We start from the raw sequence: 22,546 nt of genomic DNA on the forward strand, positions 1-22,546 counted from the left end.
GCAGTGAGCCGCTCGAAAGGAAGCGATGGGTCATGATGAACGCAAACAACTCGAGTGAAAACTGCGGAACGCTGGAGAGCTTTTCAGATTTCCTTACCGTCTTTTTTCACCCAGGACATGGCTGTTTTCTCAGATGTTACTAACTGACAAAATTTATCACCTATGATATCTAGGATGTATTTAGAAGTTTCTAGGTCCAGCTCATCATCTTCGTAGTTTTCATGCGTCCATAAACTCAGTGCTTCATCATCATATTGATCAGGAGAGGAAAAACCATCTATCCTAACCACTCCGTTCTTACTAAAAGATAACCTAAAAATGAAAACAGGCAGTTTAACTGCATATATTGTTATATTCTGTGTATTATATAGATTACAATTTACTTGCTAGTTTACCTTAGTGCTTATGTCTTACAACAAGTAGCTTTTCTTTACCTTCTTTAGCATCCTGCCATATTTTTTAATTTAAAATAAATCCTGCTGCCAAAAATGGTTTTAAAACAAACGGTAAGGAAGCATTAAACCTAAACCTATTTTTTTTGGCACTTTTTGCATTCATTTTACTCATCATTCCCTCTCTGTAACATTTACTACTGCTTTAAAATTGCAGACAGGAAAATTCTCTTCTCTTTTTTTTTTGGCCAAAGTTTGGTTCCACCTATTCCTCACCTTTAATTTTTGGAGCGTCTGTGACAGCAGTCACTCGGTCTGACTCATATTTTATAGACCTTTATAACCTACTGCTCTCATACTCAGAAAACAGGACTTCAAACACTGTATTTAAGTCCTTCCAGGCAGAACGAATCAATGATAAAGTTTTGTATCTGCTGATTTCTGACCTTTAAAATAACTACAGGCTTTCCTGTTACCCTACTTGATACCATTCCACTAACCCTGGCTATATTTAGCCTATTCTTAAGCAGTAACAATTAATTATTCCATCTTGCATAACATAGGGTAATTCATTATACGTATACAATTATCATAACAGTTAAGGAATTTTACAGCAACACCAGGAAAACAGTCCTGAATTCAGAACTAAGTACCATAAATGATATTTAGATATGTATTCAATGAACAAGAAATGATGAATTTTCAGTTACATCAACCTTCGGCAGTAGTGCAAGCTTCGTTTACAGTTCAAGCCCTACTGTCTAAACACAATAATTAAACTGCCGTAAAACATATCACAATATATTCAAAACACTCAAATTTTGTAATTCCATAACTGTGTTTTACAATGTTGGCAAAACCTTATCACTGATGTTCTCTCCTTTATATAGGAGGAAAAAGCCCAAGATTCCGACGCTGTCACATTAGGAAGCAAATATTCTTACATAGACTGTATTCCCAGTCCAATCCTGAAACGATTCCTGTAGGAGTACCAAGTCTTGTAACTAAAGCTTCTTTATAAAAAATTAAACCCAATCTAGGGAACAACTTCCTGTCCAAAATGAGTTGGATGTATACTGACAACACAGCCCACACACAAATTAAAGCTGTTTTATTCTGTCTCGATAGCTGTGCTGCCTGCACCTCATACACTAGGCTGCATCCTGGGAAATTTTCTTCCCGGCTTGTGAGTTTTCCTTGATTGGCCATTAATTGTGGAAAAGGAGGTCACAACTCCTCTGTCCTTAGAAAACTCCCAGAAAACCTTGAGCAGCATTCCCACCATATACTGGCATAAGAACAATTACAAGTGAGCGCAACTCTGCGGTTGTACAACTTGTCCAGAATAACTGAAGCTTGCCTTTTGAAAATCCCACTTCAAATGTCAGACACCTGCGTAACGGTGATGTGCTGTGTTTTCTGCTTGCCTAAGGTACACTGGGCAGCTGTTCTGATGTCTTTGCTATAAAGCTTTAAACAGCAATGAAGTCAATCCACAAAAGAAATACAAATGTAAATACTGTTAAATTAGACGGTGTCTTTTATCAGGCAGACTGACTGAGCCAGCAAAATCAGACAAGCTTTCAAGCATGCAACTCCTTTGTCAGTATTATTTTTAAAAGTTAGAACACCACATTATCAGGAAAATGGCTGTACTTACCGCCGAAAGTAGTAAAATCTACAAAATACTGGTGAGTGAGTTGGTTCTTCTCCTTTCTTACTTCTTATTAACCTACATTCTCTGCATTTTTGCAAATTTGGTCCTATTTCAGAGCAAGAATCATCCTGCAAGAAGGACTCTCCCGTTTGCTTCAGCTTCTTTACTTTGCGCCAGTCTTTTAACACTGAGCGAGGTATACCAGCTGCAAAAGTAAGGGAGTTTCAGGTGAGGTACTGGCAGCCCTTATTTGCAGAACGCAGCCAGACCGGTCAGAATTCAACATTTCTGAAAGTACATTTGTTACCTGCATAACATGTTTTATTATTACTTCCATTTGTCCGTCTGTCAGCACTGAAGTTTAGAAAGCATAGCTACTGATTAGACTTACATAGGCAGGAGCAGAGTTAACAACTACCTGCTGAGTTACTAGGAATATCTAGGACACTCTATTTTCTCTTAAATTGGGTGTATCGTTCACCAAATAGTCCACTAAAACCATATTCAGAGCTTCATTCTTACAAAACAAGCAAAGGAATACAATACCCCAAAAAAGAAAGGTCTGAATTCTGTTTCAAGATGTACGCAAAAGAGGCAACAATTTAATGAATGAAAGCAGAGCTTAAAAAAAAAAATCCTACATCTTCAAAATTTATTTTTGCTGAGGGTTACAGATATGATTACAGAGAGCAACTCTATTCACATGTAACTCATCTGAATTTAATGTAAAATATCCGGCTAAGGAAGAAGAGAATCCATTTAATCTCTGTCAAGTTTGCTGGCTTTGCAAGGCTAAGCAGTAGAATTCTGTTTTTTGATAGGAAAGTCAGACGACCTGACACTGAGTAACACGAGAAGCAAATGTGCAATTTTCACATACACATTTTGAAACTGAACCCTGTTGTTATTTAGCCAGGCTTTCATTTTAACGACTTTTAAAAGTGGCACCAGTTTTATCTGCAGATAGATAGAAGTATCTGTCATTTCATCTACCACTGCTCTTGAAAGTTCACGTCCTGTAAACAGGGATCTGATGTGGGATGACAGAGAGGTCAGGGTGCTGCTACCTTTGGACTTGGTACCTGGGTTCAGATCTGTATTTTGCCAGAGATGACTTGTGCAAACTTTGCAAGCGACAGACTGCCTATGCCTCAGTTCACAGCCTACAAAACCTACTCCCAACTCATCCAAGCAGTACGATGGTAACTGGATTAAAACCTGAGAGCAGAAAAGGCCAAAGTACAGGTTTGCTAGTCCAAAATAATGTTTTCTGCCTTGGAACCAGAGATCCTGGGTGTCATCTGGGAGCTGCTAGACTTCAAGCTCTTCAAGAACTTGGAAGACCCCCAACGCTTGCAGGACTGTAAAATGCCTTGCTTTGCAGGAGGAAGCCTTGCAGCCTGGAGCTCCGAGCGCTCTGGCTGGCGCACAGGCTCCCGGGGCTTTCCGAAATGGCATCGGGACAAAGCAGTTTTCAACCCTGGCAGTATCCAGACACCACCCACGTTGAGAAACTGCCACTGAGCCCCAGATCCTGAAGCACAGTTATCTTCAGCCACCTATGGGGAGCCCAGGCAGTTGTCCCATGGGGGCCTGTTCTTTCCTGAAAGCTCCTCAAGGTTGACTCTGTTTTTGTATAAATCTTTGTGGAAAAGCCCTTTTCGTAAGAAAATCTCTGACCAGCGCGCTCTCAGAAATTATAGCAAAGCTCCTCCAAGATAAACTCACAGGAGTTATCAAAAACGCCTATCTGTTGAATGGGTCAAGTAAGAGAAATGAACAGAAAGAGCTCAGGCCTATTAAGATTTCGAGAGAGGATGGCAAGCTGCTACCACAGGACAGACCCAATCTGTTCATGCTCAGGACACACGCTGAGTGACTCACAACAGAACGTAATACCAACTCCTACACCTTTCCCGACCTAAATTCCATGAAACAGCTCCATAATTTATTATCATATCCCACTTTTATACTGAGGTACCACTAGCCCAAACAAGAAGTCACTGTTTTCCATTAACTTAGGTAAGCGATCCTTCTACAACAAACTCACAAAGAAATCTTTTGCAACAACACAAAGGTCATAAAGACCTAACATGTTACAGGTATATATTTACAGTTTACTTTAAGAACTGAAACTGAGGAAGACTTTATTATAGTCATGTTCTCCTTGATCTTCCCTTTAGTCGGTGGAGAAAAAAAAAAAAAAAAAGTAATATTACTATCCCTGGACCCAAGCCAGAATACCTCAGACAGATTGCAACACTTCCAGCACCCAGTACAACTTAGGGATCAAGCATTCTCAGATTCCAGAAGAGTAACTTTATAACGCTAGGCAGCGTAAAGCCAGAAAATGTAATTACAGAGAGCAGTACTCATTTTCATACTACCTATACTTAAAAATTCTTGCGAAAAGTACTCTAATGTTAGACTTCCTCATACTCAACCAGAACAAAGACAAAAGAATAGTCCTTGGAGAAAAATAAATTGGGATAAAAAATAAGATCATAAAATCCCTCATGTTGGCAGACCAGTTTTTCTTTTCAGATAAATCTAGCTACAATCTGCTACATGCTATACTACTACATTTAAATTGAAATTTGTATTTCCCTAAATTTCTTTATTCCTTAAACAAGAGGTATGTTAACACCATGTAATACACATGCTAGTTAGGAGTGTGAAATGACTCTCCCTCAAACCTTTCATTAAATTAACCAAATCGTAACAGAGTGGCATCAGGCTCTCAAGGAACTGCCTCCGGCTTCCTGATCAAAGGATGAATTAAAGTTCAACAATAGAGACTCTCTCCCTCCAGTAGTGCTCTAAAAATAAATGCATTAGATCTTTAAAAAATAAAAAGAAAAGAAAAAAAATCAATACAAGTGGCACAGCTACATGCACCAGTCTGTTGAATTCTGACGGACGGTGTAAACCAGTTTGTTTACTGCTTATTTTTAGGCCAAGAACCAGTTTGTTAACACGTATATACAAAATGCTGAATTTCCTAAACCAGGATATTTCAAATGGCCTCAAGACAAATAAATCTGGACCTACTCATTTACACAAGCAGACTTTTTAACTCCTTTCCCAGCTATCGTGCATGACAAACCCTCCGGGATTAACACTCTTGAGACTTCACATTAGTCTGCCTCTTCCAAATCAGATTAATATACTCACTGCTGTTACTGCCACTCTGTAACTTCAGCTTGCTTTTTTCTTTGGCACTCCTGCTAAGAACACCATTCGGTTTTACTTCTTCCTCTGTATCGCCCTTTTTTTTCTGCAAATCATTTTGTTTCTTTTTGTAAGTTGGCTTGGGCTGCCGTTTAGTCCTTTGCTCTGACTTGCTCTCGCTTTCATCAGAGTCTCCGCTTTCAGAGCCAGACTCGTAAGTTCGTTTTGCTTTTCTCCTAGGGTGCTTATCTTCCTTCGCGAACTTATCTGCCAAGATTTTACTATCTATGTTATTTTGCAAATCATTTGATGTAGAAGCTATCAAATTGACAGTACATGGCTTAATAATTTCTGAGACACTGTTCCCTGAATTCTCTTTTTTATTAGTGTTTTTATCTTCCTCCGAATGTCTTGTTAGCCAAGCCTTTTTCAGTTTAGTGTGGTAGTTTGGCTGACTCGTCTGGGAAGTTTGCCCACTGCCTACAGAGTTCGCTTTGTTTATTGTATTACAGACGATAGTACTGTCTAGGGAGAGAGAGGTTGAAAATGTCTGATTTTTCACAGAGTTGGACTCCGTCTCACTGGTGTTACTACTTTTAAACTGAGCTGCAGCCAAGGCTGCCTTGTGCTTTTTCAAATGGACAAAGTCGGTAGAGGTGGAGAATCCCGAGCTGGGCTGAGCACTATTGCCTGTCTTGCCAGCGGCGGGTGTAACCGGAGCTGGAGTGCTGACCTTGCATTCCTGGGCCTGCGCCACCCCCTGACTCGCGGCTCTCGAGGCCGTACACTCCAGAGGCGCGCAGGCCAACACCGTGTTCGATAAGGAGTACGTCACTTCTGAACTACCCCAGCTCGACACGCTGGTAGTCGTTGCTGCTGATGCGGTGACATCCGTTTTGGTACTGCAGATGATAGTTGTGGTAGGGGTGACAGCGTGCAGAATGCTGCCTTGCGAGACAGCTGGAAATTTCTTTTCATACTGTGTGCGAGCGCTGTCTGAGTTCATATTTGGCAGAATGATTCTTCCAGTCTCCCTGGCTTCCGCTGTTTTCAGGCAATCTGCTTGATTTGTCACAGCTGAAGATCTCTCACTAACCCGATCTTTGGAAGCAGACTGCATTACTGGTACGCTATCGTATTTCGTGCTAGAAGGAGGACGCACAATAACAGATGCTGTAGCGGACTGTGACTTTCCACTCATTCTTTCAACGTGCCAATCCATTTTTTCATTATTTGGGGCATTATTGGACTTCCATATTTCTGATAAATTCTGTTCAGAAGTGCCCTTGTAAACAGTCTGAGCTTCCTTAGGCTCAGGTACTAAAGTTGGTGGTTTCTGCAACTCCTGTATTTTGCCACCACCAGCATTAACGGGCTGAACGGGAGTTAGAGTCGGAGGTGAAAGGCTGCTATAGCTACTTTCCTTCTTCTCCAGGTTCTGGTGCACAGGGGGGTGAAACACGGGGGCTCTATGCAAGGCAGGCATACTCCGGAGTGTATTTGAAGACGAGATCGACAACTGAGTAGGGCTCCTGCTGTCACTTCGAAAAGAATTTACAGAGTGAGACTGCACTGACTGTGAAAGCTGCTCAGGTACCTTGCTCGAAGAGCCTTCGCTCTCAGGTTGGTGCTTAATTAACGGTGGAGGTTTTGAAAGAGAAGAAATGTAAGAGGGGAGGGATTGGGGACTAGCTGCTGTTGAAGCACAGTTAGTCTGCTTATCAACATATGCACTTGAAGCTTCCTTTGATGGGTACGATCTTGGTGGTTCATTTACTACACTATTAGACAAGGTGGTGAAATAGTTACTCTGTGGCAAACTCTGTGGAACCGAATGCTTCATTTTGTACAGTTCTGAGACAGAGCGTTCAGCATCTTTGTCATATTTTACTGAATGGCTTTTGGGACTTGAAGATAAGGACGTAACCCTGGAATAGTTCTCTCTCTCTCCCTCCAGTGCCTTTATTTTAGCTGTAAAAGGAGCAACTTCAATACTTTCTTGGAGTATCCGTCTGTGTTCTTCTTTGTATTTGCTCAGTCGCTCCCCAGTCTCCTGTGGTGGCCTTGGCAGCTGGTTCAACATTGGATCTGCAAAATGTCTGTGCATATGGCTCTCCTTTGCTGGCTGCGTTCTGCTTTGCTCTAGCTCCGTCTTTACTGGTGCAGTTGTAACAGAACGTAAAGGTTCAATAAATGCCTTCCTCTCCAGTTCTCTGTTTGGAAAAGGTTAAGCAGACACAAGTTAGTCTGAATGTAGTGCAACGTGCTAAACGGAAGACCTTTCTTCCCATGTTCTGAACAAAGTTATCTATTAACACAAAATAAACGTTTCTTTATATTAGGTACAATTTTCAAAAGTCTTCAGATGACTCGGGAACTCAAGTACCATTCCAAGTCAACAGGGCAGAGTCTGTTTTGCAGCACACTGACAAGTTTTTTTCCATCACAGGCACCCACGTTCACAAATAAACTAAAAGTAAGTGCACCCTCAGCAAGCTTGCCAATGTCACCAAGCTGTGTGGCGCGGTCAACATGCTGGAGGGAGGGGATGCCACCCAGAGGGACCCAGAGAGGCTTGAGAGGTGGGCCTGTGCAAACCTCATGAAGTTCAACCAGGCCAAGTACAAGGTCCTGCACCTGGGTCATGGCAATCCAAACACAAATACAGGCTGGGTGGAGAATGGACTGAGAGCAGCCCTGAGGAGAAGGACTTGGGGGTGTTGGTGGATAAGAAGCTCAACATGAGCTAGCAATACGCACTTGCGACCCAGAAAGCCAACTGCATCCTGGGCTGTATCAAAAGAAGCGTGGCCAGCAGGTCAAGGGAGGTGACTCTGCCCCTCTGCTCTGCCCTGGGGAGACCCCACCTGGAGTCCTGCATCAAGCTCTGGGGCCCCCAACGTAACAAGAACATGGACCTGTTGGAGTGGGTCCAGAGCAGGGCCACCAAGATGATCAGAGGGCTGGAGCACCTCTGCTGTAAGGACAGGCGGAGAGAGTTGGGGTTGTTCAGCCTGAAGAAGAGAAGGTTCCAGGGAGACTTTATAGCAGTCTTTCAGTACCTAAAGGGGGCCTACAAGAGAGATGGGGAGGGACTCTTTATCGGGGAGTGCAGTGGTAGGACCAGGAGTAATGGTTTTAAACTGGAAGAGCATAGATTTAGTTCAGATATTAGGAAGAAATTCTGTACTGTGAGGGTGGTGAGACACTGGAACAGGCTGCCCAGAGAAGTTGTGGGTGTCCCATCCCCAGAGGCCAGGTTGGATGGGGGTTTGAATAACCTGGTCTAGTGGGAGATGTCCCTGCCCAGGGCAGGGGGATTGGACTAGATGACTTTTAAGGGTCCCTTTCAACCCAAACCTTTCTATGATTCCATGAAGCTAGAAGACAAAATCAGCTGCTGAAATGTACCCTCTCACACACAGTTAAACAGCAAACTTACTCTTTGTGATGCTCTACAATACTTTTGGACAACGGCGGGCTGGAATGCGTTGTCAGTTTCAGAGGTCGAAGGGGATCTGCACTGGACGGTCGCACAGGAATGTGACTCAGTAAACCAAGGCTGTCAGCTGAGGTCACAGGGGTGGGCTGGTGTAACCACGGGCTGGGAGTGTTCTGTTAACACCAACCAAAACAAAAAAATAAAATCAGATTTCAAAACTATCATGGGACCGCAGGAGTTGCTGTATCAAGTCTTACCAATGATGAGAATGAAGTAAAGCATTTCAGCATCAAATCACACACAATAAACTAAATTTAACATTTTAAGTCACTTTTTGATCAACTGGAACATCTGACTATACTTCCCCTGGACTTGCGGCATACGCAATAGTTTACACATGTCAGAAGCGTTCTTAGAACAGTTTAATTTTCAAGTATTCATCATGAATAGATGGCATCTCAAGCTCATCAAAATTAGCAAACCAATGATAGTCTGACAGCACTTAACTTCAGTTACTAGTGAACAGACCATTAGCTCTTCAATTAATTGCAAGTACTTCTTTCAAAAGACAAATACAGTTTAGTATTTCTGGAAAACAATTTCATCTCCAACTTTATAACAAATCTCAATATTAAGGGACAGAAGTATCTCTTTCCGAAACAGTTCCTCTCCTCCCCCCAACCAAACAATGAAGTACGATAATCCTAATTAATCTGCTTTATTTTGCCAGGCATTTTTATTTGGCATAATTTTGTCATCAGCACACTATTAAACCCATAAATGTACACGCCTGCCATACTTTGCAGCATGGCAAACACACAGTACACACAATTTTGTGCTGTGTAACTAAATACTCAACACGTGGGCAATACCAACCTCCTCCCTGACACACACCACAACAGTCTGAATTTATGAAACTGTTTTTTAATTGACTACTTGGGTAAATTTCTATTTTCCTATCTTCTCTGAAACTTGCGTAACAACTCTGCAGAAAAGCCAAAGACCGGTTCTGTCTCTCTCCCCTTTCCCTCTCTCCGCTGAGACCTGCTTAGAAGAAACACGTGCTGAGGAGTGGAGAGGCAGGGCACCCTGTTGTGGTGCTCGAGTGCCAGGGACAAGCCAAGAAGGATTTGGGACAAGAGCAAGCAGAGCTCTCATGTGCACCCCAAAGTCTCTCAGTGCTGCTCTACCCCTAATTCCCGGCACTCTCCAGAACTTCTTCCCCTCCTCCCCAGACCATCCTCCTCTCCTTCTCCCCTGTCTTGGTGACTACCAGTTGAGAACTGCTGCAGCAGAAGGGGAGCCAAGAGCTCTCAGGATACACGCACGCAGCACAGAACAGATCTGCAGGTGCTACAACTTTGAAGTTCTGATTTCTATATTTTTGAATATTTAAAGCAACCGCTTAGGTTTGTGCTAACAGTTTTAGTGCACACGTTTCCTAGCCAAGAGTTCCCACGCTGTGGTGAGTTCCCACGAATAGCCTGTAAGCTGTATTAAAGTATTATGCAAAAAAGACCCGTCACCTTCTCCCTAGAAGAGCCGGGGAACATCTGCTTGACACCAAGCATTGCCCAAACAGCTTCGTGACTCCACCTGCAACTATCTACGGCCCAGCCCAAAGACGGAAGTTGCCACAGCCACCTGCGGACGGTAAAAAAAGGTGTGCTTGGGGACACACTTCCTCCAGCACACAGACATGGCTCAGCCTTGAGCCAAGGGTGGCTGCTGCTGCTACAGCTCAAACACAGATCCCTTTCTGCAATCGTGGCATCCATGCAAACCGACTTTGGAAACACCCATTCTGGGTTTCTAAGACGTATTTAAAAAAGGCCTTCGGTGCAAGAGCCAGAAGACAAGTCACCACAAGACAATTGCCACATATCAACATAATTAAAAAGCTACGTGCCTCGGTATGCAGGGCTGCATACTTCAGGCAGCCAAAGTGAAAACAGAGTCTATCGTAAGTTCTTTAAAATGGACTTCAGTATGGGGTGGAGCAGGCAGCAACATGAAAAAATAAATCCACCTATAGTTTTCTCTTAGGCTTTTCTTCGCTGCTGCGTTTGACTTTATCATGTTTTAGATCAAACTGACTTCATATTACAAGGCCAACTCAAACTGACTGTTTGGGAAAGACTTAGCCACAATGGTTTGGCTTTTCTCAAGAATGAGGCTGGGGAAGAATAGCTTCCCCCCATGATGAAAAAGAAAAAAAAGTCTTTAGAACCACTCAGGAACTCCAAGCTTTGACGCAGAGGCTTACAATTTGGCAGAAGGACCACTGTCAGCGACATGCCTTTTGTGGTCCCTGTGAAAATCTGCCCAAATTAGGCCAAGTTGTAAGCCTCTAAAAATCAGTATGCACATGCTCAGTGGAGGTTTGACTGAAGCTGGCAGTAAAGCTCTCCAAAGTTTCTGTCTGCACTACACATGCTTCATCTTACTCTGTTCCTCTAAGGTGCCTGCAATGAGCATGCCATATCCCAAGCCTGCAGGAGCTTAAAAAACTTTTCCTGTAATTGCCACGTCTGCCTGACAAACACCGCCACCGCACCGGGCGCGCTAGGCTGAAAAACACAAACCATTTCTTCTGAGACCTCAGTGGTTACGCTCCGCATACAGAGGAATCACCCTGACTTGAATACAGTGGAGTAGAAAGCAGATGGGAAGGCAGGGATGTGTGTCAACAGGAACAGAAGGGGAGAAAAAGAGATGCCAAGAGAGGGTACGCAGATAGGTGTAAAGACAAGAGAAATGGGTGTACAGCGCAAGAAAGATTTATAAATGCTAGAGTATTTCTCTTCAGAACTTCCCATTGGATTCTTTCCGTCTCAGCTTTTTTCCCCTATTTAGCAAGCATACACAAAATTTCACTATGAAGATGACTGTCCTACCTCTCTCCTAGTATTTAACTTACACAATGGTTTTCATAGTTTGAGGTAGCAAGTATTTACCCTGTGGACTTGAGGTCCCAAACCAGCTGGCTGACCTCGCTTGGTCATAAACTAAATGCAAACATTTTGTCTTTTTTTTTAAAATCCTTAATAATCAAGGTCTGGAAGAACTCCCTATTCACATTCGCTGTGAGACAGCAGTTACTAACTGGATTTCCATTCCCAGTTCTCTGCCCACTCAAAAAATCCACCAGCACGGCACACTCGGTGTGACACAAGCTACCGAATCCGTACCTAAAAACCCACTGTTGGGACACCAAGCTAAATACATCATTAAGAAACGAGCTGAACTTACCCTTCTCAAGGAAGCCTCCGTGTTAACAGGAGTTTCTGGGTGGACCCATTTGGAGGAGGGCAGACCGAGTCCTGAGTAAGCATGTGTTCCGTTTGGATACTGCCAAATAATTGGATAAAGCCCTAGCTGATTATAGGAAGCAGAAGGATGAGCTTGTCCAAGAAGATGTGGAGACTGGTGTTGTAACATCTGTTGCTGCTGCTGGTGTGCTAATGCCAAATGGCTTAAGCTGCTAGCATGAGCAGTCTCTAGTCGCGGGTGGCCACCCAGCAAGGAGGCAGCAGGCACTCCGGGTAACACTGCAGGAAGTAGATGAGGGTGATGAACAGAATGGTGAGATGCGGTACTAAGGGGGTGAGTGTTAATAGCGGACAAGGGAGCCTGAGCCGAAGACCCAGCGAGCAGATGGGATGAACCAGTTAATGCAGGATGATGAGCGTTGGGATTTAAACAGGTTCGGTGGGATGAGGAATGCAGAGGATAATTATGCTGATGCAAATAAGGTGAAATGTGATTAGTTCCTGTTTCTTGTCCAATCAGAGTGGGGTCCCTGTACACCGTGAAATGTTCATTCTTGTCAATGATAAGAGGACTTTTAGTAGCTTCTAGAGCACTAACTCTAGCTGGAACTGGATGGAAACTAGACCTAGGCAAATCATGATCAGTTTTATTGGCTGACCTTGTTAATCCAGTAGCATGGCTGTTTTGGGAACTAACCTTAGACTTCACAGTATCGGAAGATTGGGTGAATTTAGGCTTAACATCAGGTGACTTTGTTTTAGGATGATCAACTGAAGCACTAGGTTTTGACTTCACAGAATCGGGGACTGGACTTTGCTTATGCAGTTTACTCTCTTCTGCTAGAGAAGCTACATTTAACGAAGACATAAAGGAGCCATACTGCACTTTTTCTTTTTCAGGATTTAAGTGTTCATTTACTGATAACGTTTTTACAACTCCGGGTTGTATCAAATCCGTTTTGTTAACAGCACTGCTAACCCAACTTTGATCAGCTTCCTGTTTTCTTGCTTCAAGGAAATTTGCATTTGCAAACTGCTGTTTTAAATCGCTGCTGTGAGATTCTATTTTCTGAACTGTTTGCAAACCAAAGGTACTTGCAGCATTATCCTGGCTCTCCTTTTCAGAGTTGTTTTCATTAGTAATGTCAACAACACATTTCGGAGTAGGAGGTCCGGGTACAAACTGCTCATTTTTTAATTCCGCAGTATGTTTTTTTTCTGCATTGCACTCTTGAACATGTGGATCCTTGGCGTTCTGCTCATAAGGTGTTGGCTGCTCTGCTGCATGGAGTGAAGATTTTTCCTGCTGATCTAGGGCAGATGACTTCAGTCTTTCTGTCTCTTCGCGTTTTTTATCCTCCTGTATTTCATCCCATGGAGACCGCCTATCTGTTAGTGTCTGTTCTACTCCCCCAATAGTTTGGGATTTTCCTTCTTCTCCATTTACCTTTGAAGTGTTCTTGCTTTTTAACTCATTTTCCGAATTTTGCTCTGAGGACGAATCTGTTAATCTTTTATTTGAAATTTCTGAGTCACTGCTCTCAGAGTAATCTGAGATATTGTCTGTCCGCAGTCTCTTCATATTTAACTTTTTTTCATCCTCTTCAGGTTTTCTTCTTTTACTAAGGAAGTGTTTATTTTTGTTTTTGGGGTTTTCTGTAAAAGACAAAAACACGTCTATCACATTTTCAGTCTAATACAGTCTTAAGAAACTTTCCCTCCCTTTCCAATAACCGCTTTTACCTCCTCGACCTATGTAATCATATCTTTCTTCTTTCACCTTCTCTTCATCAGGCATGCTGCTATCAGAGCCTTTCCTCTTATTTGGCCGAGTATTCCTCTGTTGCTGGTGCTGGTGAGAATTCTGTTTTGGTGCTGCAGTTTGGGAATTCATTGCTGGTCTGGGACTATTTGCTTGTGCACGCGTATAATGACCCTAAAAATAATTTTGTGATTAATGGACTTAAATGCAATTTTAATTAGCTACTTTAAGCATGTATTTTGAATATTCGCAATATATACGAAAATACTTAGGTAAAAAGATAAATGTATCTACGTGGACTGTGTTGCTGTTCTGGTTGGAACGAGACCGTCGGCGTGAAGTGATGCCAATATTTTCACCTTTCAACAAAGAGTGAACAACATCATCTAGAAAGGTCATCTGAACCATAGAAGGATCAACATTCTGAGGTTCTAACACCTGGTTTATTAAAAAAGAAAAGAGAATAATCAGCAGATGTTCAGACGCTGCTCAATCTATATTTTCTGTATCAGTGTTCACCAGCCTATTTTGTGTGCTAAAGACTAATCAGAGAAAAGCCTACTTAATCCCGACAAGCAGAACTGACATATGACTCTCAACAAAGGCTGGGAATACAGTAAACCCAAAGCAAATTGGTCTTTACATATCACTGTAAAAATAACTTATTTTTTTAAAAAGAAAAAGTACCCCACCGCCACTTCCTTCCCCTTCGCTGACCTGTAAATTTGAAATTAAAAAGACACTGAGCTCTTCACAGCATAACCCCTGAGTAGCAATTACAATACACAAATATTTTGTAAAATTTATTTTATATACGATAAAATAAACTGCAGAAGCACATTACAATACTCTTTCAAGCAAAGCTGCTGAAAGAAAGGAATCAAAACGATTGGAGAGAAGAACTCTAAGACTGTCGGAGTGTTACTAATGAGGGGTATTTCAGAAAGAAGGAAATGCTAACCAGATCTTTCATCAATGTGTCACAAAGTGAAAAAATAATATTTGGGAAAAATTAATTAGAGCAAATTAAGGGAAATAATGTATTTGAGCATTAGACTAGTCTTAAAATTTTATTGTCGCATATGATTTTGTCAGTCATTTCAAGGCAGACGGGTCATTCACCGTATTAATGTTGAGTCATTACTCTGGTCTCCTGAAATAGAATTCATTACTGCCACTAAAAATACCAGCATTCATTCTTTTTGTAACATCAACTTCAGAAATACAGCTAAAACCCACCACAATAAATGTAAATTAGGGCCGCAGTAAATGTTTAATTCAATAAATTGAGGAAAGTGGATATTTCAATTGCTTGGAAGAAGTAATCGCAACTGCAGTGCTAAAAGACTTCAGCGTTGAGAAAAGAAATCCTCAACAGAGCTGACAGGGAAGACCAGTTCTTAAAACTAGATCGCTTCACTTCAAAGGCTTCACTAGTCAAATAGCGACAGCAGAAGAAAAGCCAAACTGTAGGACTGGTATTAATCATGTCATTGCACAAACATTCAGCTTCAGGATGGTATTAACTGCTAGCCCAATGCAAAGTCACGCTGCAGTTTCAAGCACAGCAATAGACTGGCCCCGCTGGAAGAGAACAATTCAGTGCACTTCAGAGTACCACACAAAAACATTTTAAAAGTCCCAATGCGTAGTTTACTTGAAGCTTTCCGAACATCACATGTCGAACTCACCTGGTCATTCATAACAACCATAGTGCGGGTGAAGAGATCATGATGAGTAATGATACCAGTAAACCACTGGGTGGCGGAATCCTGTCTGTACACTCTCACCCTATAACCATTTAAGGAGTAGGGACCTTTAGAAGGGGAAGAAATAAAAAAGCCATTGAGGGATTCACGAAAAAAAGATAGTAAGTAACACAAACCACGCATAAATGGGGTTTCCTGGGTTTTTTAAGCTTCACAGCAAACATACAGTGTGCATGGCACAGACAGTAAACTACAGGCAATTCTGGCACAGCACTGCCTGTGGATTTTACTTTTATTCAGGAAGACATTTTGAAATGCAAATGGTACATTTAAGTATGCTTTAAGGTCAATTATGCTAACGTTTTCAACATACAATTTTCTTATCTAACTAAATCTTTCTGCAACCATGATGACAAACGATGGGAAAATTCCCACCTACAAACAGCAACCATAGAAAAGTAAGCTGAAAGGCTCGAAAGTGGCAGCAGCAGGTTATACAGAAGCTATTTAACAGGCTAGTCACATGCCCAGATGCTTTGCTGGCAAAAAGATTTACATCTTGGTGGTTAGGCTCTGCATCTGCCAAGTCTTTCCCATAAGTGACCACAGAGTTTCTCTCCATTACAGCAGTCGGAAAGGCAGCTGAGCGATCCCATCCCTGCTGCGGTCGCAGAGAACATTCAAAAACACACACGTTATGAAGCCTTTAGCTCCTGTTTTCAGATAATCAAAAGCAAAGAAACCCCACACACTGTCCTTTCATAAAGACCCATTTAATTCACCCCCAAAAGCCCATGGGGGTGGGGAGACAGTATGATACAGTACTTATTTTAAAGATGGTTTCAAGACTCAGAAATCGAGATTCGACAGTTTTACTCTTGTTCAGTGTCTCGCTTAATCATCGGGACCCTAAGCTTTATCACACTTAATGTTTACATAGCGCTTTGTATGACCAAGCCACACCGCCACCAAGTTCAGTTCCAACTGTGTGGGTTTCACTACTTCCACAACCAAACCCCAGGCCAGGCATACAGGAACGGAAGCAAATGCAGTCAGTGATAACCTACAAAATGCCTAACTTCAATGATTTAAGAGCGCGTAGTTGCTCAACCGCACAGGCAAGGCCAGAATTCCCCTGTCTTTCCTAAAGATCATTTTTTGACAGCCCCTGCCCAGAACATTAAGCAAGCTCAAACATCTGCAGCAAACAGCCAGGGACCTCCCTTTCTCTAGTAAAAAATATCCATATTCACACGACTGGGTCCATTATACTCTCTGCACAAGGAAGCGTGTGATCATAAGGACTGTTTTTAATGTCAACATTTGAGAGATCAAGAGAAGTGCAAAAGCAATAATAATTTAGACATTTCCAAGTGGTCTTAAGGTTTAATTTTGGAACCTTAGCAAGGCCTTTTGCATGTGATTATCTAGGTTTTAAAACAGCTGTGAAACAGAAACACCATGCAATGGCACCCTTCCTTCATCCACATCATTCACTGCCACAACTGAAACCTCGAGACCCAGGGAGCCCTCTGAGCTACCGGTGTCAGCTCAGCCCCGGAGCACGCTTCCAGCTGCACAGACAAGGGTGAGAAGTGCGCCAGCGCGGGCACTGCCAATCACCGGTACATATGGGCAGAAAAAGAGGAAGAATCTACAAGCTTATGTCTCACATTCCTGGTCTCCGACCAGACGGGGTTCCCGTGGGGACACATTTCCTGATGGCTTTTCTCCAACCCTTCTCTCCATATGCCCCTGCAAAACGCCTCCAGCTCAGCTCCCACACTTCTGGCTGTCTGACCCAACCCAACACGTCTCAAACTTTTCATGGCTGTCCCAAAGCTCTGCGTTGTTCAGACAGTCTCAGTAAAATTTTGCCTGTGTCTCTTCGTGCAAATTTCCCGTTCCTACTTTCCTATCCCAGCTCCTCCTCTCTTGCATCCTACTGTTAACTGCACAATGATTTTCAGTCTCTTGCATAACGAGAACCAGCCTCCCCCCGGCTTCTTGTCTCATTTTAGCATTTACGATTCCAGGCCACTGGCTTCCAAGTCTTCTCAGCTTACAAGCTCCATCCTCCCTTCTCCATCAGCTTCCAGCTTCTCTCACACTCTTCTGTGCTGACCCAGTGCCAATTTCTTTCCTCTTACTCCTCGTTCTAATCTGCGTCTGCCCTTCATCCCAGCTGTTATCTCATCTATTTTTAAAAGAGACTTCATCTACCTTTAAAAACAGAGGGGTGCTTTTTTCTTATGTGCTGCTGGGGCATCAGGAAGGAGGAGAAAGATTAAACTGCGGTCATACGACACAGGACAGCTCAGCTCCAGCCCAGCCCAGCCGCAAGCAGCCATTACAGGAAAAGCCTGGCTTTGTCTCCAGTCCCTGGCTGAATCACGCTCAGCTACACATTGTTGAAACAGCCTGTGCAGGACTATCGGGAAATATCTTCAGGGCTGAAGCACAGTCAGGGTTTCAAGAGGATTATTACACATGCAGCCTCAGAGATTGTAGTGATAATAAATCTAATAGGAAGAAAAAAAGTCAAAGATTTTAATTGTTAAAAATCAAAGACGCTTTACTATGTTCCCTGAACTGGTTTTATTTGTTCCAAAAGCTTTTAACTTGGCCAAGTCTGGGAGGAGTTTGTTTTTTCTAAAACAAGGAATAAACTACTTTCCTGCCAAACCTACAATCTCTACTGCAAAGCATGCTGCTGTGACTGCTGCCCAAAGAAAAGGTCACGAGAGCCAATTTTTTTTTCCTTAGTCTCATTCTTGTATATAATTGGACCCGTTTTGACTAAAATTCCCCCTCCTCAAATTGGCATTTCAAACATTTGGAACCTGGTTTTAATGTTTTTCTCCGACCTTCCTCTTTCTTCAGATAAGCTTTTAACGGTGATAGTCAAAGTAGAAAATACTAAGATACGAGATGGTGGCTTCAGCCTCACAGACGACAAGGAAAAGACTGGGTCCTAAAAATGCTGTAAAGGATGAAGTAAGAGCATAAGGTAACAACTTTAATAGATGCGTCTAGACACAGCAGAACTGAAAGTGTTGCTTAAATTGCAGGGAACAGGAAAATGGTAATAACGGGAGAAGGTTAATGGTAATAACCAGAGAAGGGAGGAGAGGAGAGAAGGAGGATAACATGACTAGATTACAGCAGGCAGCACTGCTAGAGGGCTGTCTGTAAGCCACTGAAAGGTTTGTGCCAAACGCAGTCTCCATGACCAGGAGCAGATTATGCCCCAGGAGAACGTGACAGCAGTCTCTGCTGGCTGACCACTGTCCCGCGGGGCAGAGGTGATGGCACTGCAAAAGCCCTCACGGTGGATGGCACGTCCCTGCCCGAGAAAGCACGTCACACCAGGTGAGCAAGTGGATTTTAACCGCAGCTTCTCCTTAGACGAAGAGAGCTAGTCTGCAAGGACGTCTGGATTAGATTCATCTCGTCATCTAAAATACTCCTAATTTGTGCACTTCTAGGCACCTAAACTTCTGTTTGAGAAATTCTATATATGAAGACAAAAACACAGTTCCTGGAATGAAGATATATATAAATGAGTTGTGCGGATGATGGGCTGGCAGTTTCATTTAGATGACTATTTCAATATTGCTGGGACTTTGCTCAAGTATTGATTCTGTACCAGCATACACAGAGGCTTTTGTAATTGTCTAATTATTGTTACTCTAATGAAATACAATAAACAAGCTCAATTTTAGTCTCCTTTTCATATAGCCCTAATTTGATTTCACATCACCTCTCAATCCAGTTTTGGCTGCAGATTTCATCAACAGGCTATTAACTCACGTTGTATCTGAGGATATTAAGATAAAATCTAAAATGCCTAACGCTGACAGACCAACTTATTATCTACACAATTCTGCGCGTTGCTTTTTTCAGCGTACTTTCTCTGTGGCCTATAAGAATAATCATATCTATTTAAATTAAAAACTCCACAGAAGGAAAGACACAAGTTGGTTTTTTACTGTAACTTCAGCATTATACTTACCATATCCCTTTGGCCTTCTAAGCTTAGTTTTATCAAAGAAACCAGACAGCAAGCAAACGTCAGCGCCATCCTTATAATATCAGGTTATTTACTCCTCCCCGTCTTAATTTACAGAATGACTGCTTAAGCATTTTTGTCCTCAAATTACCTTATTGCTTGCCTGGGGATCTTAACGCAGACCCACAGAGGTTAGTTTCTGCCCCCCACTGCTAGAAACACCTCTGTAGAGCTGCCTGTCAGTTCTGCAGAAAGTTAATGAACATACTGCAAATACGTATAAAAATTTTATTATCAGCAAGATTGAGCCCAAATAATCTATTCTAATTCATACTAGTTTTCAAATAACTTGTATCTACAGTGTAAAAAAGATGTATGTGTTTGCTCCAACTTTCCAGCATTAGAATCAAGTTACAAAATCATAACTGATTTGAAAGGCACTTTTGAATCTGGGGTGAAGGTGTGGGGTGGGGACCTGAAAGTATTCTTCATCTGTGACAAACTGCGGAGAACTACAAGCACAGACAGATACCGGAGAAGTTATCACATGTAATAGTAACACCAAGAGAGCAAAGAACAGTTTAAAACATGCTAAAAGGTGTGTGGTTGCCATTCATACACATTTATTTTCACAACATATTTTACAAAATATCTACGTTCAGACTAATGATATTCAGCTTTGCTATAATCACTGAGACATCAAACAAGTTAAGATCGGTCTGAAGAAGTCATGCACAGCTTCTTACACACTCTTGTTTTCTGGAATTGGCAAATACTTCCAAAAAATAACTTCCAAGTTAGAAATATATTCTCCATTTTATCACAGATGCTATGGGATGCACCCCACACAACTAGTGGCCTTAAACTAGCTAACACAGAATAAAAATAACACAATTTCCCACATAATTACCTTGCATAAAAATCTCCTGAACCTTTTGTTCCTTTACCCAGGCTTTTACCTCCTCATGTAACTGCGGGTTATCCCTGAGAACTGGGTTTAGACTGTCTACGTCGTCCTAAAGCAGAGATTAAAAAAAGAACCATATGTTATGTTTACTTGTAACATTTCTGTTTATTTTCCTAGATGTATTTTAGAGTACAGTATTAAGTAGTTTGATGCTAATTTTACTGATTGCCTACAAATCCTTGTGTTATTTTTAGAAAAAACTTGAAAGCGCAACATAGTGCTAGAAGTTATTTCATGGGAACATGGTATGTCAGATCCCACATGTGGCCAGACTTGTAAGCTATTAATAGGATCACACTTTCATAAATACTGTCTTACTACAAGCTCAAATTGCCCTCTAAAGACTTCAATGTTTACAGGCATGCATAAAGAATCGTTAAAATAATTATTAAATGAATTTATAAAAAAACACCCTTGTTTTCAATATCTGTAAATTTTAATATGGACATATTGAGCATAAACATAGATACAAAACCCACCAAAATAATGCATAAGAGAAGCAAACATTCTGAGAGAAACACCGTTACTGATTTTCAAATATGTAGGCCTTTGTTAATTAGGTATTTTCAATCAAATAAGACGTTCTTTAATTTTTACGTTTATTATATTCAGTTCTCCAGGAAAAGATCGTTTTTCACTATTTAAGTAGGACATCATCTGGGAAATTATTTTCCCAGAAAGTATTTGGTGGCACTGTCCTCCTAACAAGGAAGAAGTAGGCACAAAATCCAGTTCGTATCCTTTAAAGCACGGCTTAAATCATCGTTCAATCTCCAGACTCTTAGAACCTATTTCTCTTTATTTCAGAGCAAACATGCTATTTCTGCCTTTGAGGCTGTGCCAGAGAAATAAAGCTGCACCGCTGCCTGGCGACTCCTCGTGCAGAAGACAGGCTTGAAAATCCGTGAGCTGCAGGAACATTCATTTGTGCCGAGAGAACTTCAGACAGCTAAAATAATCAGAGCGATTCTACACATCCAAAATGTAAAATGTTTTATCAGTACTGCAGCGGAGATCAAGTAATTTCTTTCCTTGATCTCCAACAAGTTCCTTGATGTTTCACAATTTATTATGAAGAGCTCCAGCCATAGAATATAAAGATACAAGCAACACTCATTGCTGCCAGGCCCTCAAGTGACACGAGCAATTTCTCTCTATTCATCCTGATGAGATTATTCCTGCTAACCCACTGATCACAGGATGTCTATTTCAAATTCAAAATTCACTTCCTGACACTTGAAGATTTGCTGTGCTCCATTACGGAGAATGCATCAATGCTTTGGTTATTAGAGAAGATTACTCTCTCCCCTTCGGCTTTTGAAAAGGATGTGGCCTCGGATCCAAAAAGGAATGGTCAAGATGATTGTTTTAATACATGTAAAGTGGAACAAAGTAAAAGCGAAGGGGTAGATCAACAGGACCTTTACCACCAGGTTAAAAACACCAGCCAGGCAAGTATGTTGCCAGCATTATCAGAGGCACAAGAGGGTCAACGTTAAAATTTATTCAAGGATGGCAGACTAGCAAAACACTTCCTCCCCCGAGGCAATCTAAAAAGGGTATTATCAGCTGTTCTACTATCCTGTGCAAATCCATTTTTGCATTGATCCTACATACAGAAGCAACACCACCACTGGGAAGAGGGAATGATTTGCCAGGGGAACCCAACAGATTGCGGAACTGGAGCTGTGTGATGATGATTCATCTGTCCTCCTTCCCATGCACTCTCTTCACAGCAGCTGCAAGAGATTCCTGCACCTAAAATTTCCGTTCTCACATCTACAGCATTAGACCTAAGCAACACACTGAGACACTGCAATACTGGAAGTCTGGCTGACTTAAAAATGCTTTAAAATCTCGTACATTTTGAATAATTCCTTCAGTCCCATCTATGAAAACTTTTCATTTCAAGACTATACACATTGATTAGGTACCGTGAAGTCAGACCTGTTACTCTTAATGTTATTCTACTTCAATGAGTTCTTTATGCAATGTTTTTGAGTCTCTATATCATCTTCAGCCACTTGATTTGTTTCTGAAGGCAACACACACCACTTTATTTCACATCCTTCCTAAGCATCATGGCCTTCTTTGAACTTGACACTGAAGATACTGGTGATCCTACAGACAGTACATTTGAACCTTTTCTGTTCTATCTCCTA

General features: G+C 41.8%; 1 protein-coding gene across 5 annotated transcripts in view; it reads right to left on the reverse strand.

Annotated features, from left to right (window-relative positions):
- The window catches only part of JMJD1C (jumonji domain containing 1C), a 166,716-nt gene that overhangs the window by 20,128 nt on the left and 124,042 nt on the right, over positions 1-22,546 (reverse strand). For 3 of the 5 annotated variants that reach the window (XM_063339847.1, XM_063339851.1, XM_063339852.1), the window contains 9 exons: positions 20,328-20,433; positions 15,388-15,512; positions 13,991-14,134; positions 13,678-13,870; positions 11,915-13,590; positions 8,663-8,835; positions 5,224-7,433; positions 2,053-2,254; positions 98-312 (listed from right to left, as the gene is read on the reverse strand). In XM_063339847.1, coding sequence (XP_063195917.1) covers positions 98-312; positions 2,053-2,254; positions 5,224-7,433; positions 8,663-8,835; positions 11,915-13,590; positions 13,678-13,870; positions 13,991-14,134; positions 15,388-15,512; positions 20,328-20,433 — 5,044 coding nt within the window. The remainder of the gene's footprint in view (positions 1-97; positions 313-2,052; positions 2,255-5,223; positions 7,434-8,662; positions 8,836-11,914; positions 13,591-13,677; positions 13,871-13,990; positions 14,135-15,387; positions 15,513-20,327; positions 20,434-22,546) is intronic. The other 2 variants (XM_063339849.1, XM_063339850.1) reach the window with 2 other exon arrangements.

This window comes from Chroicocephalus ridibundus, chromosome 6 (assembly GCF_963924245.1).
Source record: "Chroicocephalus ridibundus chromosome 6, bChrRid1.1, whole genome shotgun sequence".
Classification (NCBI taxonomy): Eukaryota; Metazoa; Chordata; class Aves; order Charadriiformes; family Laridae; genus Chroicocephalus; species Chroicocephalus ridibundus.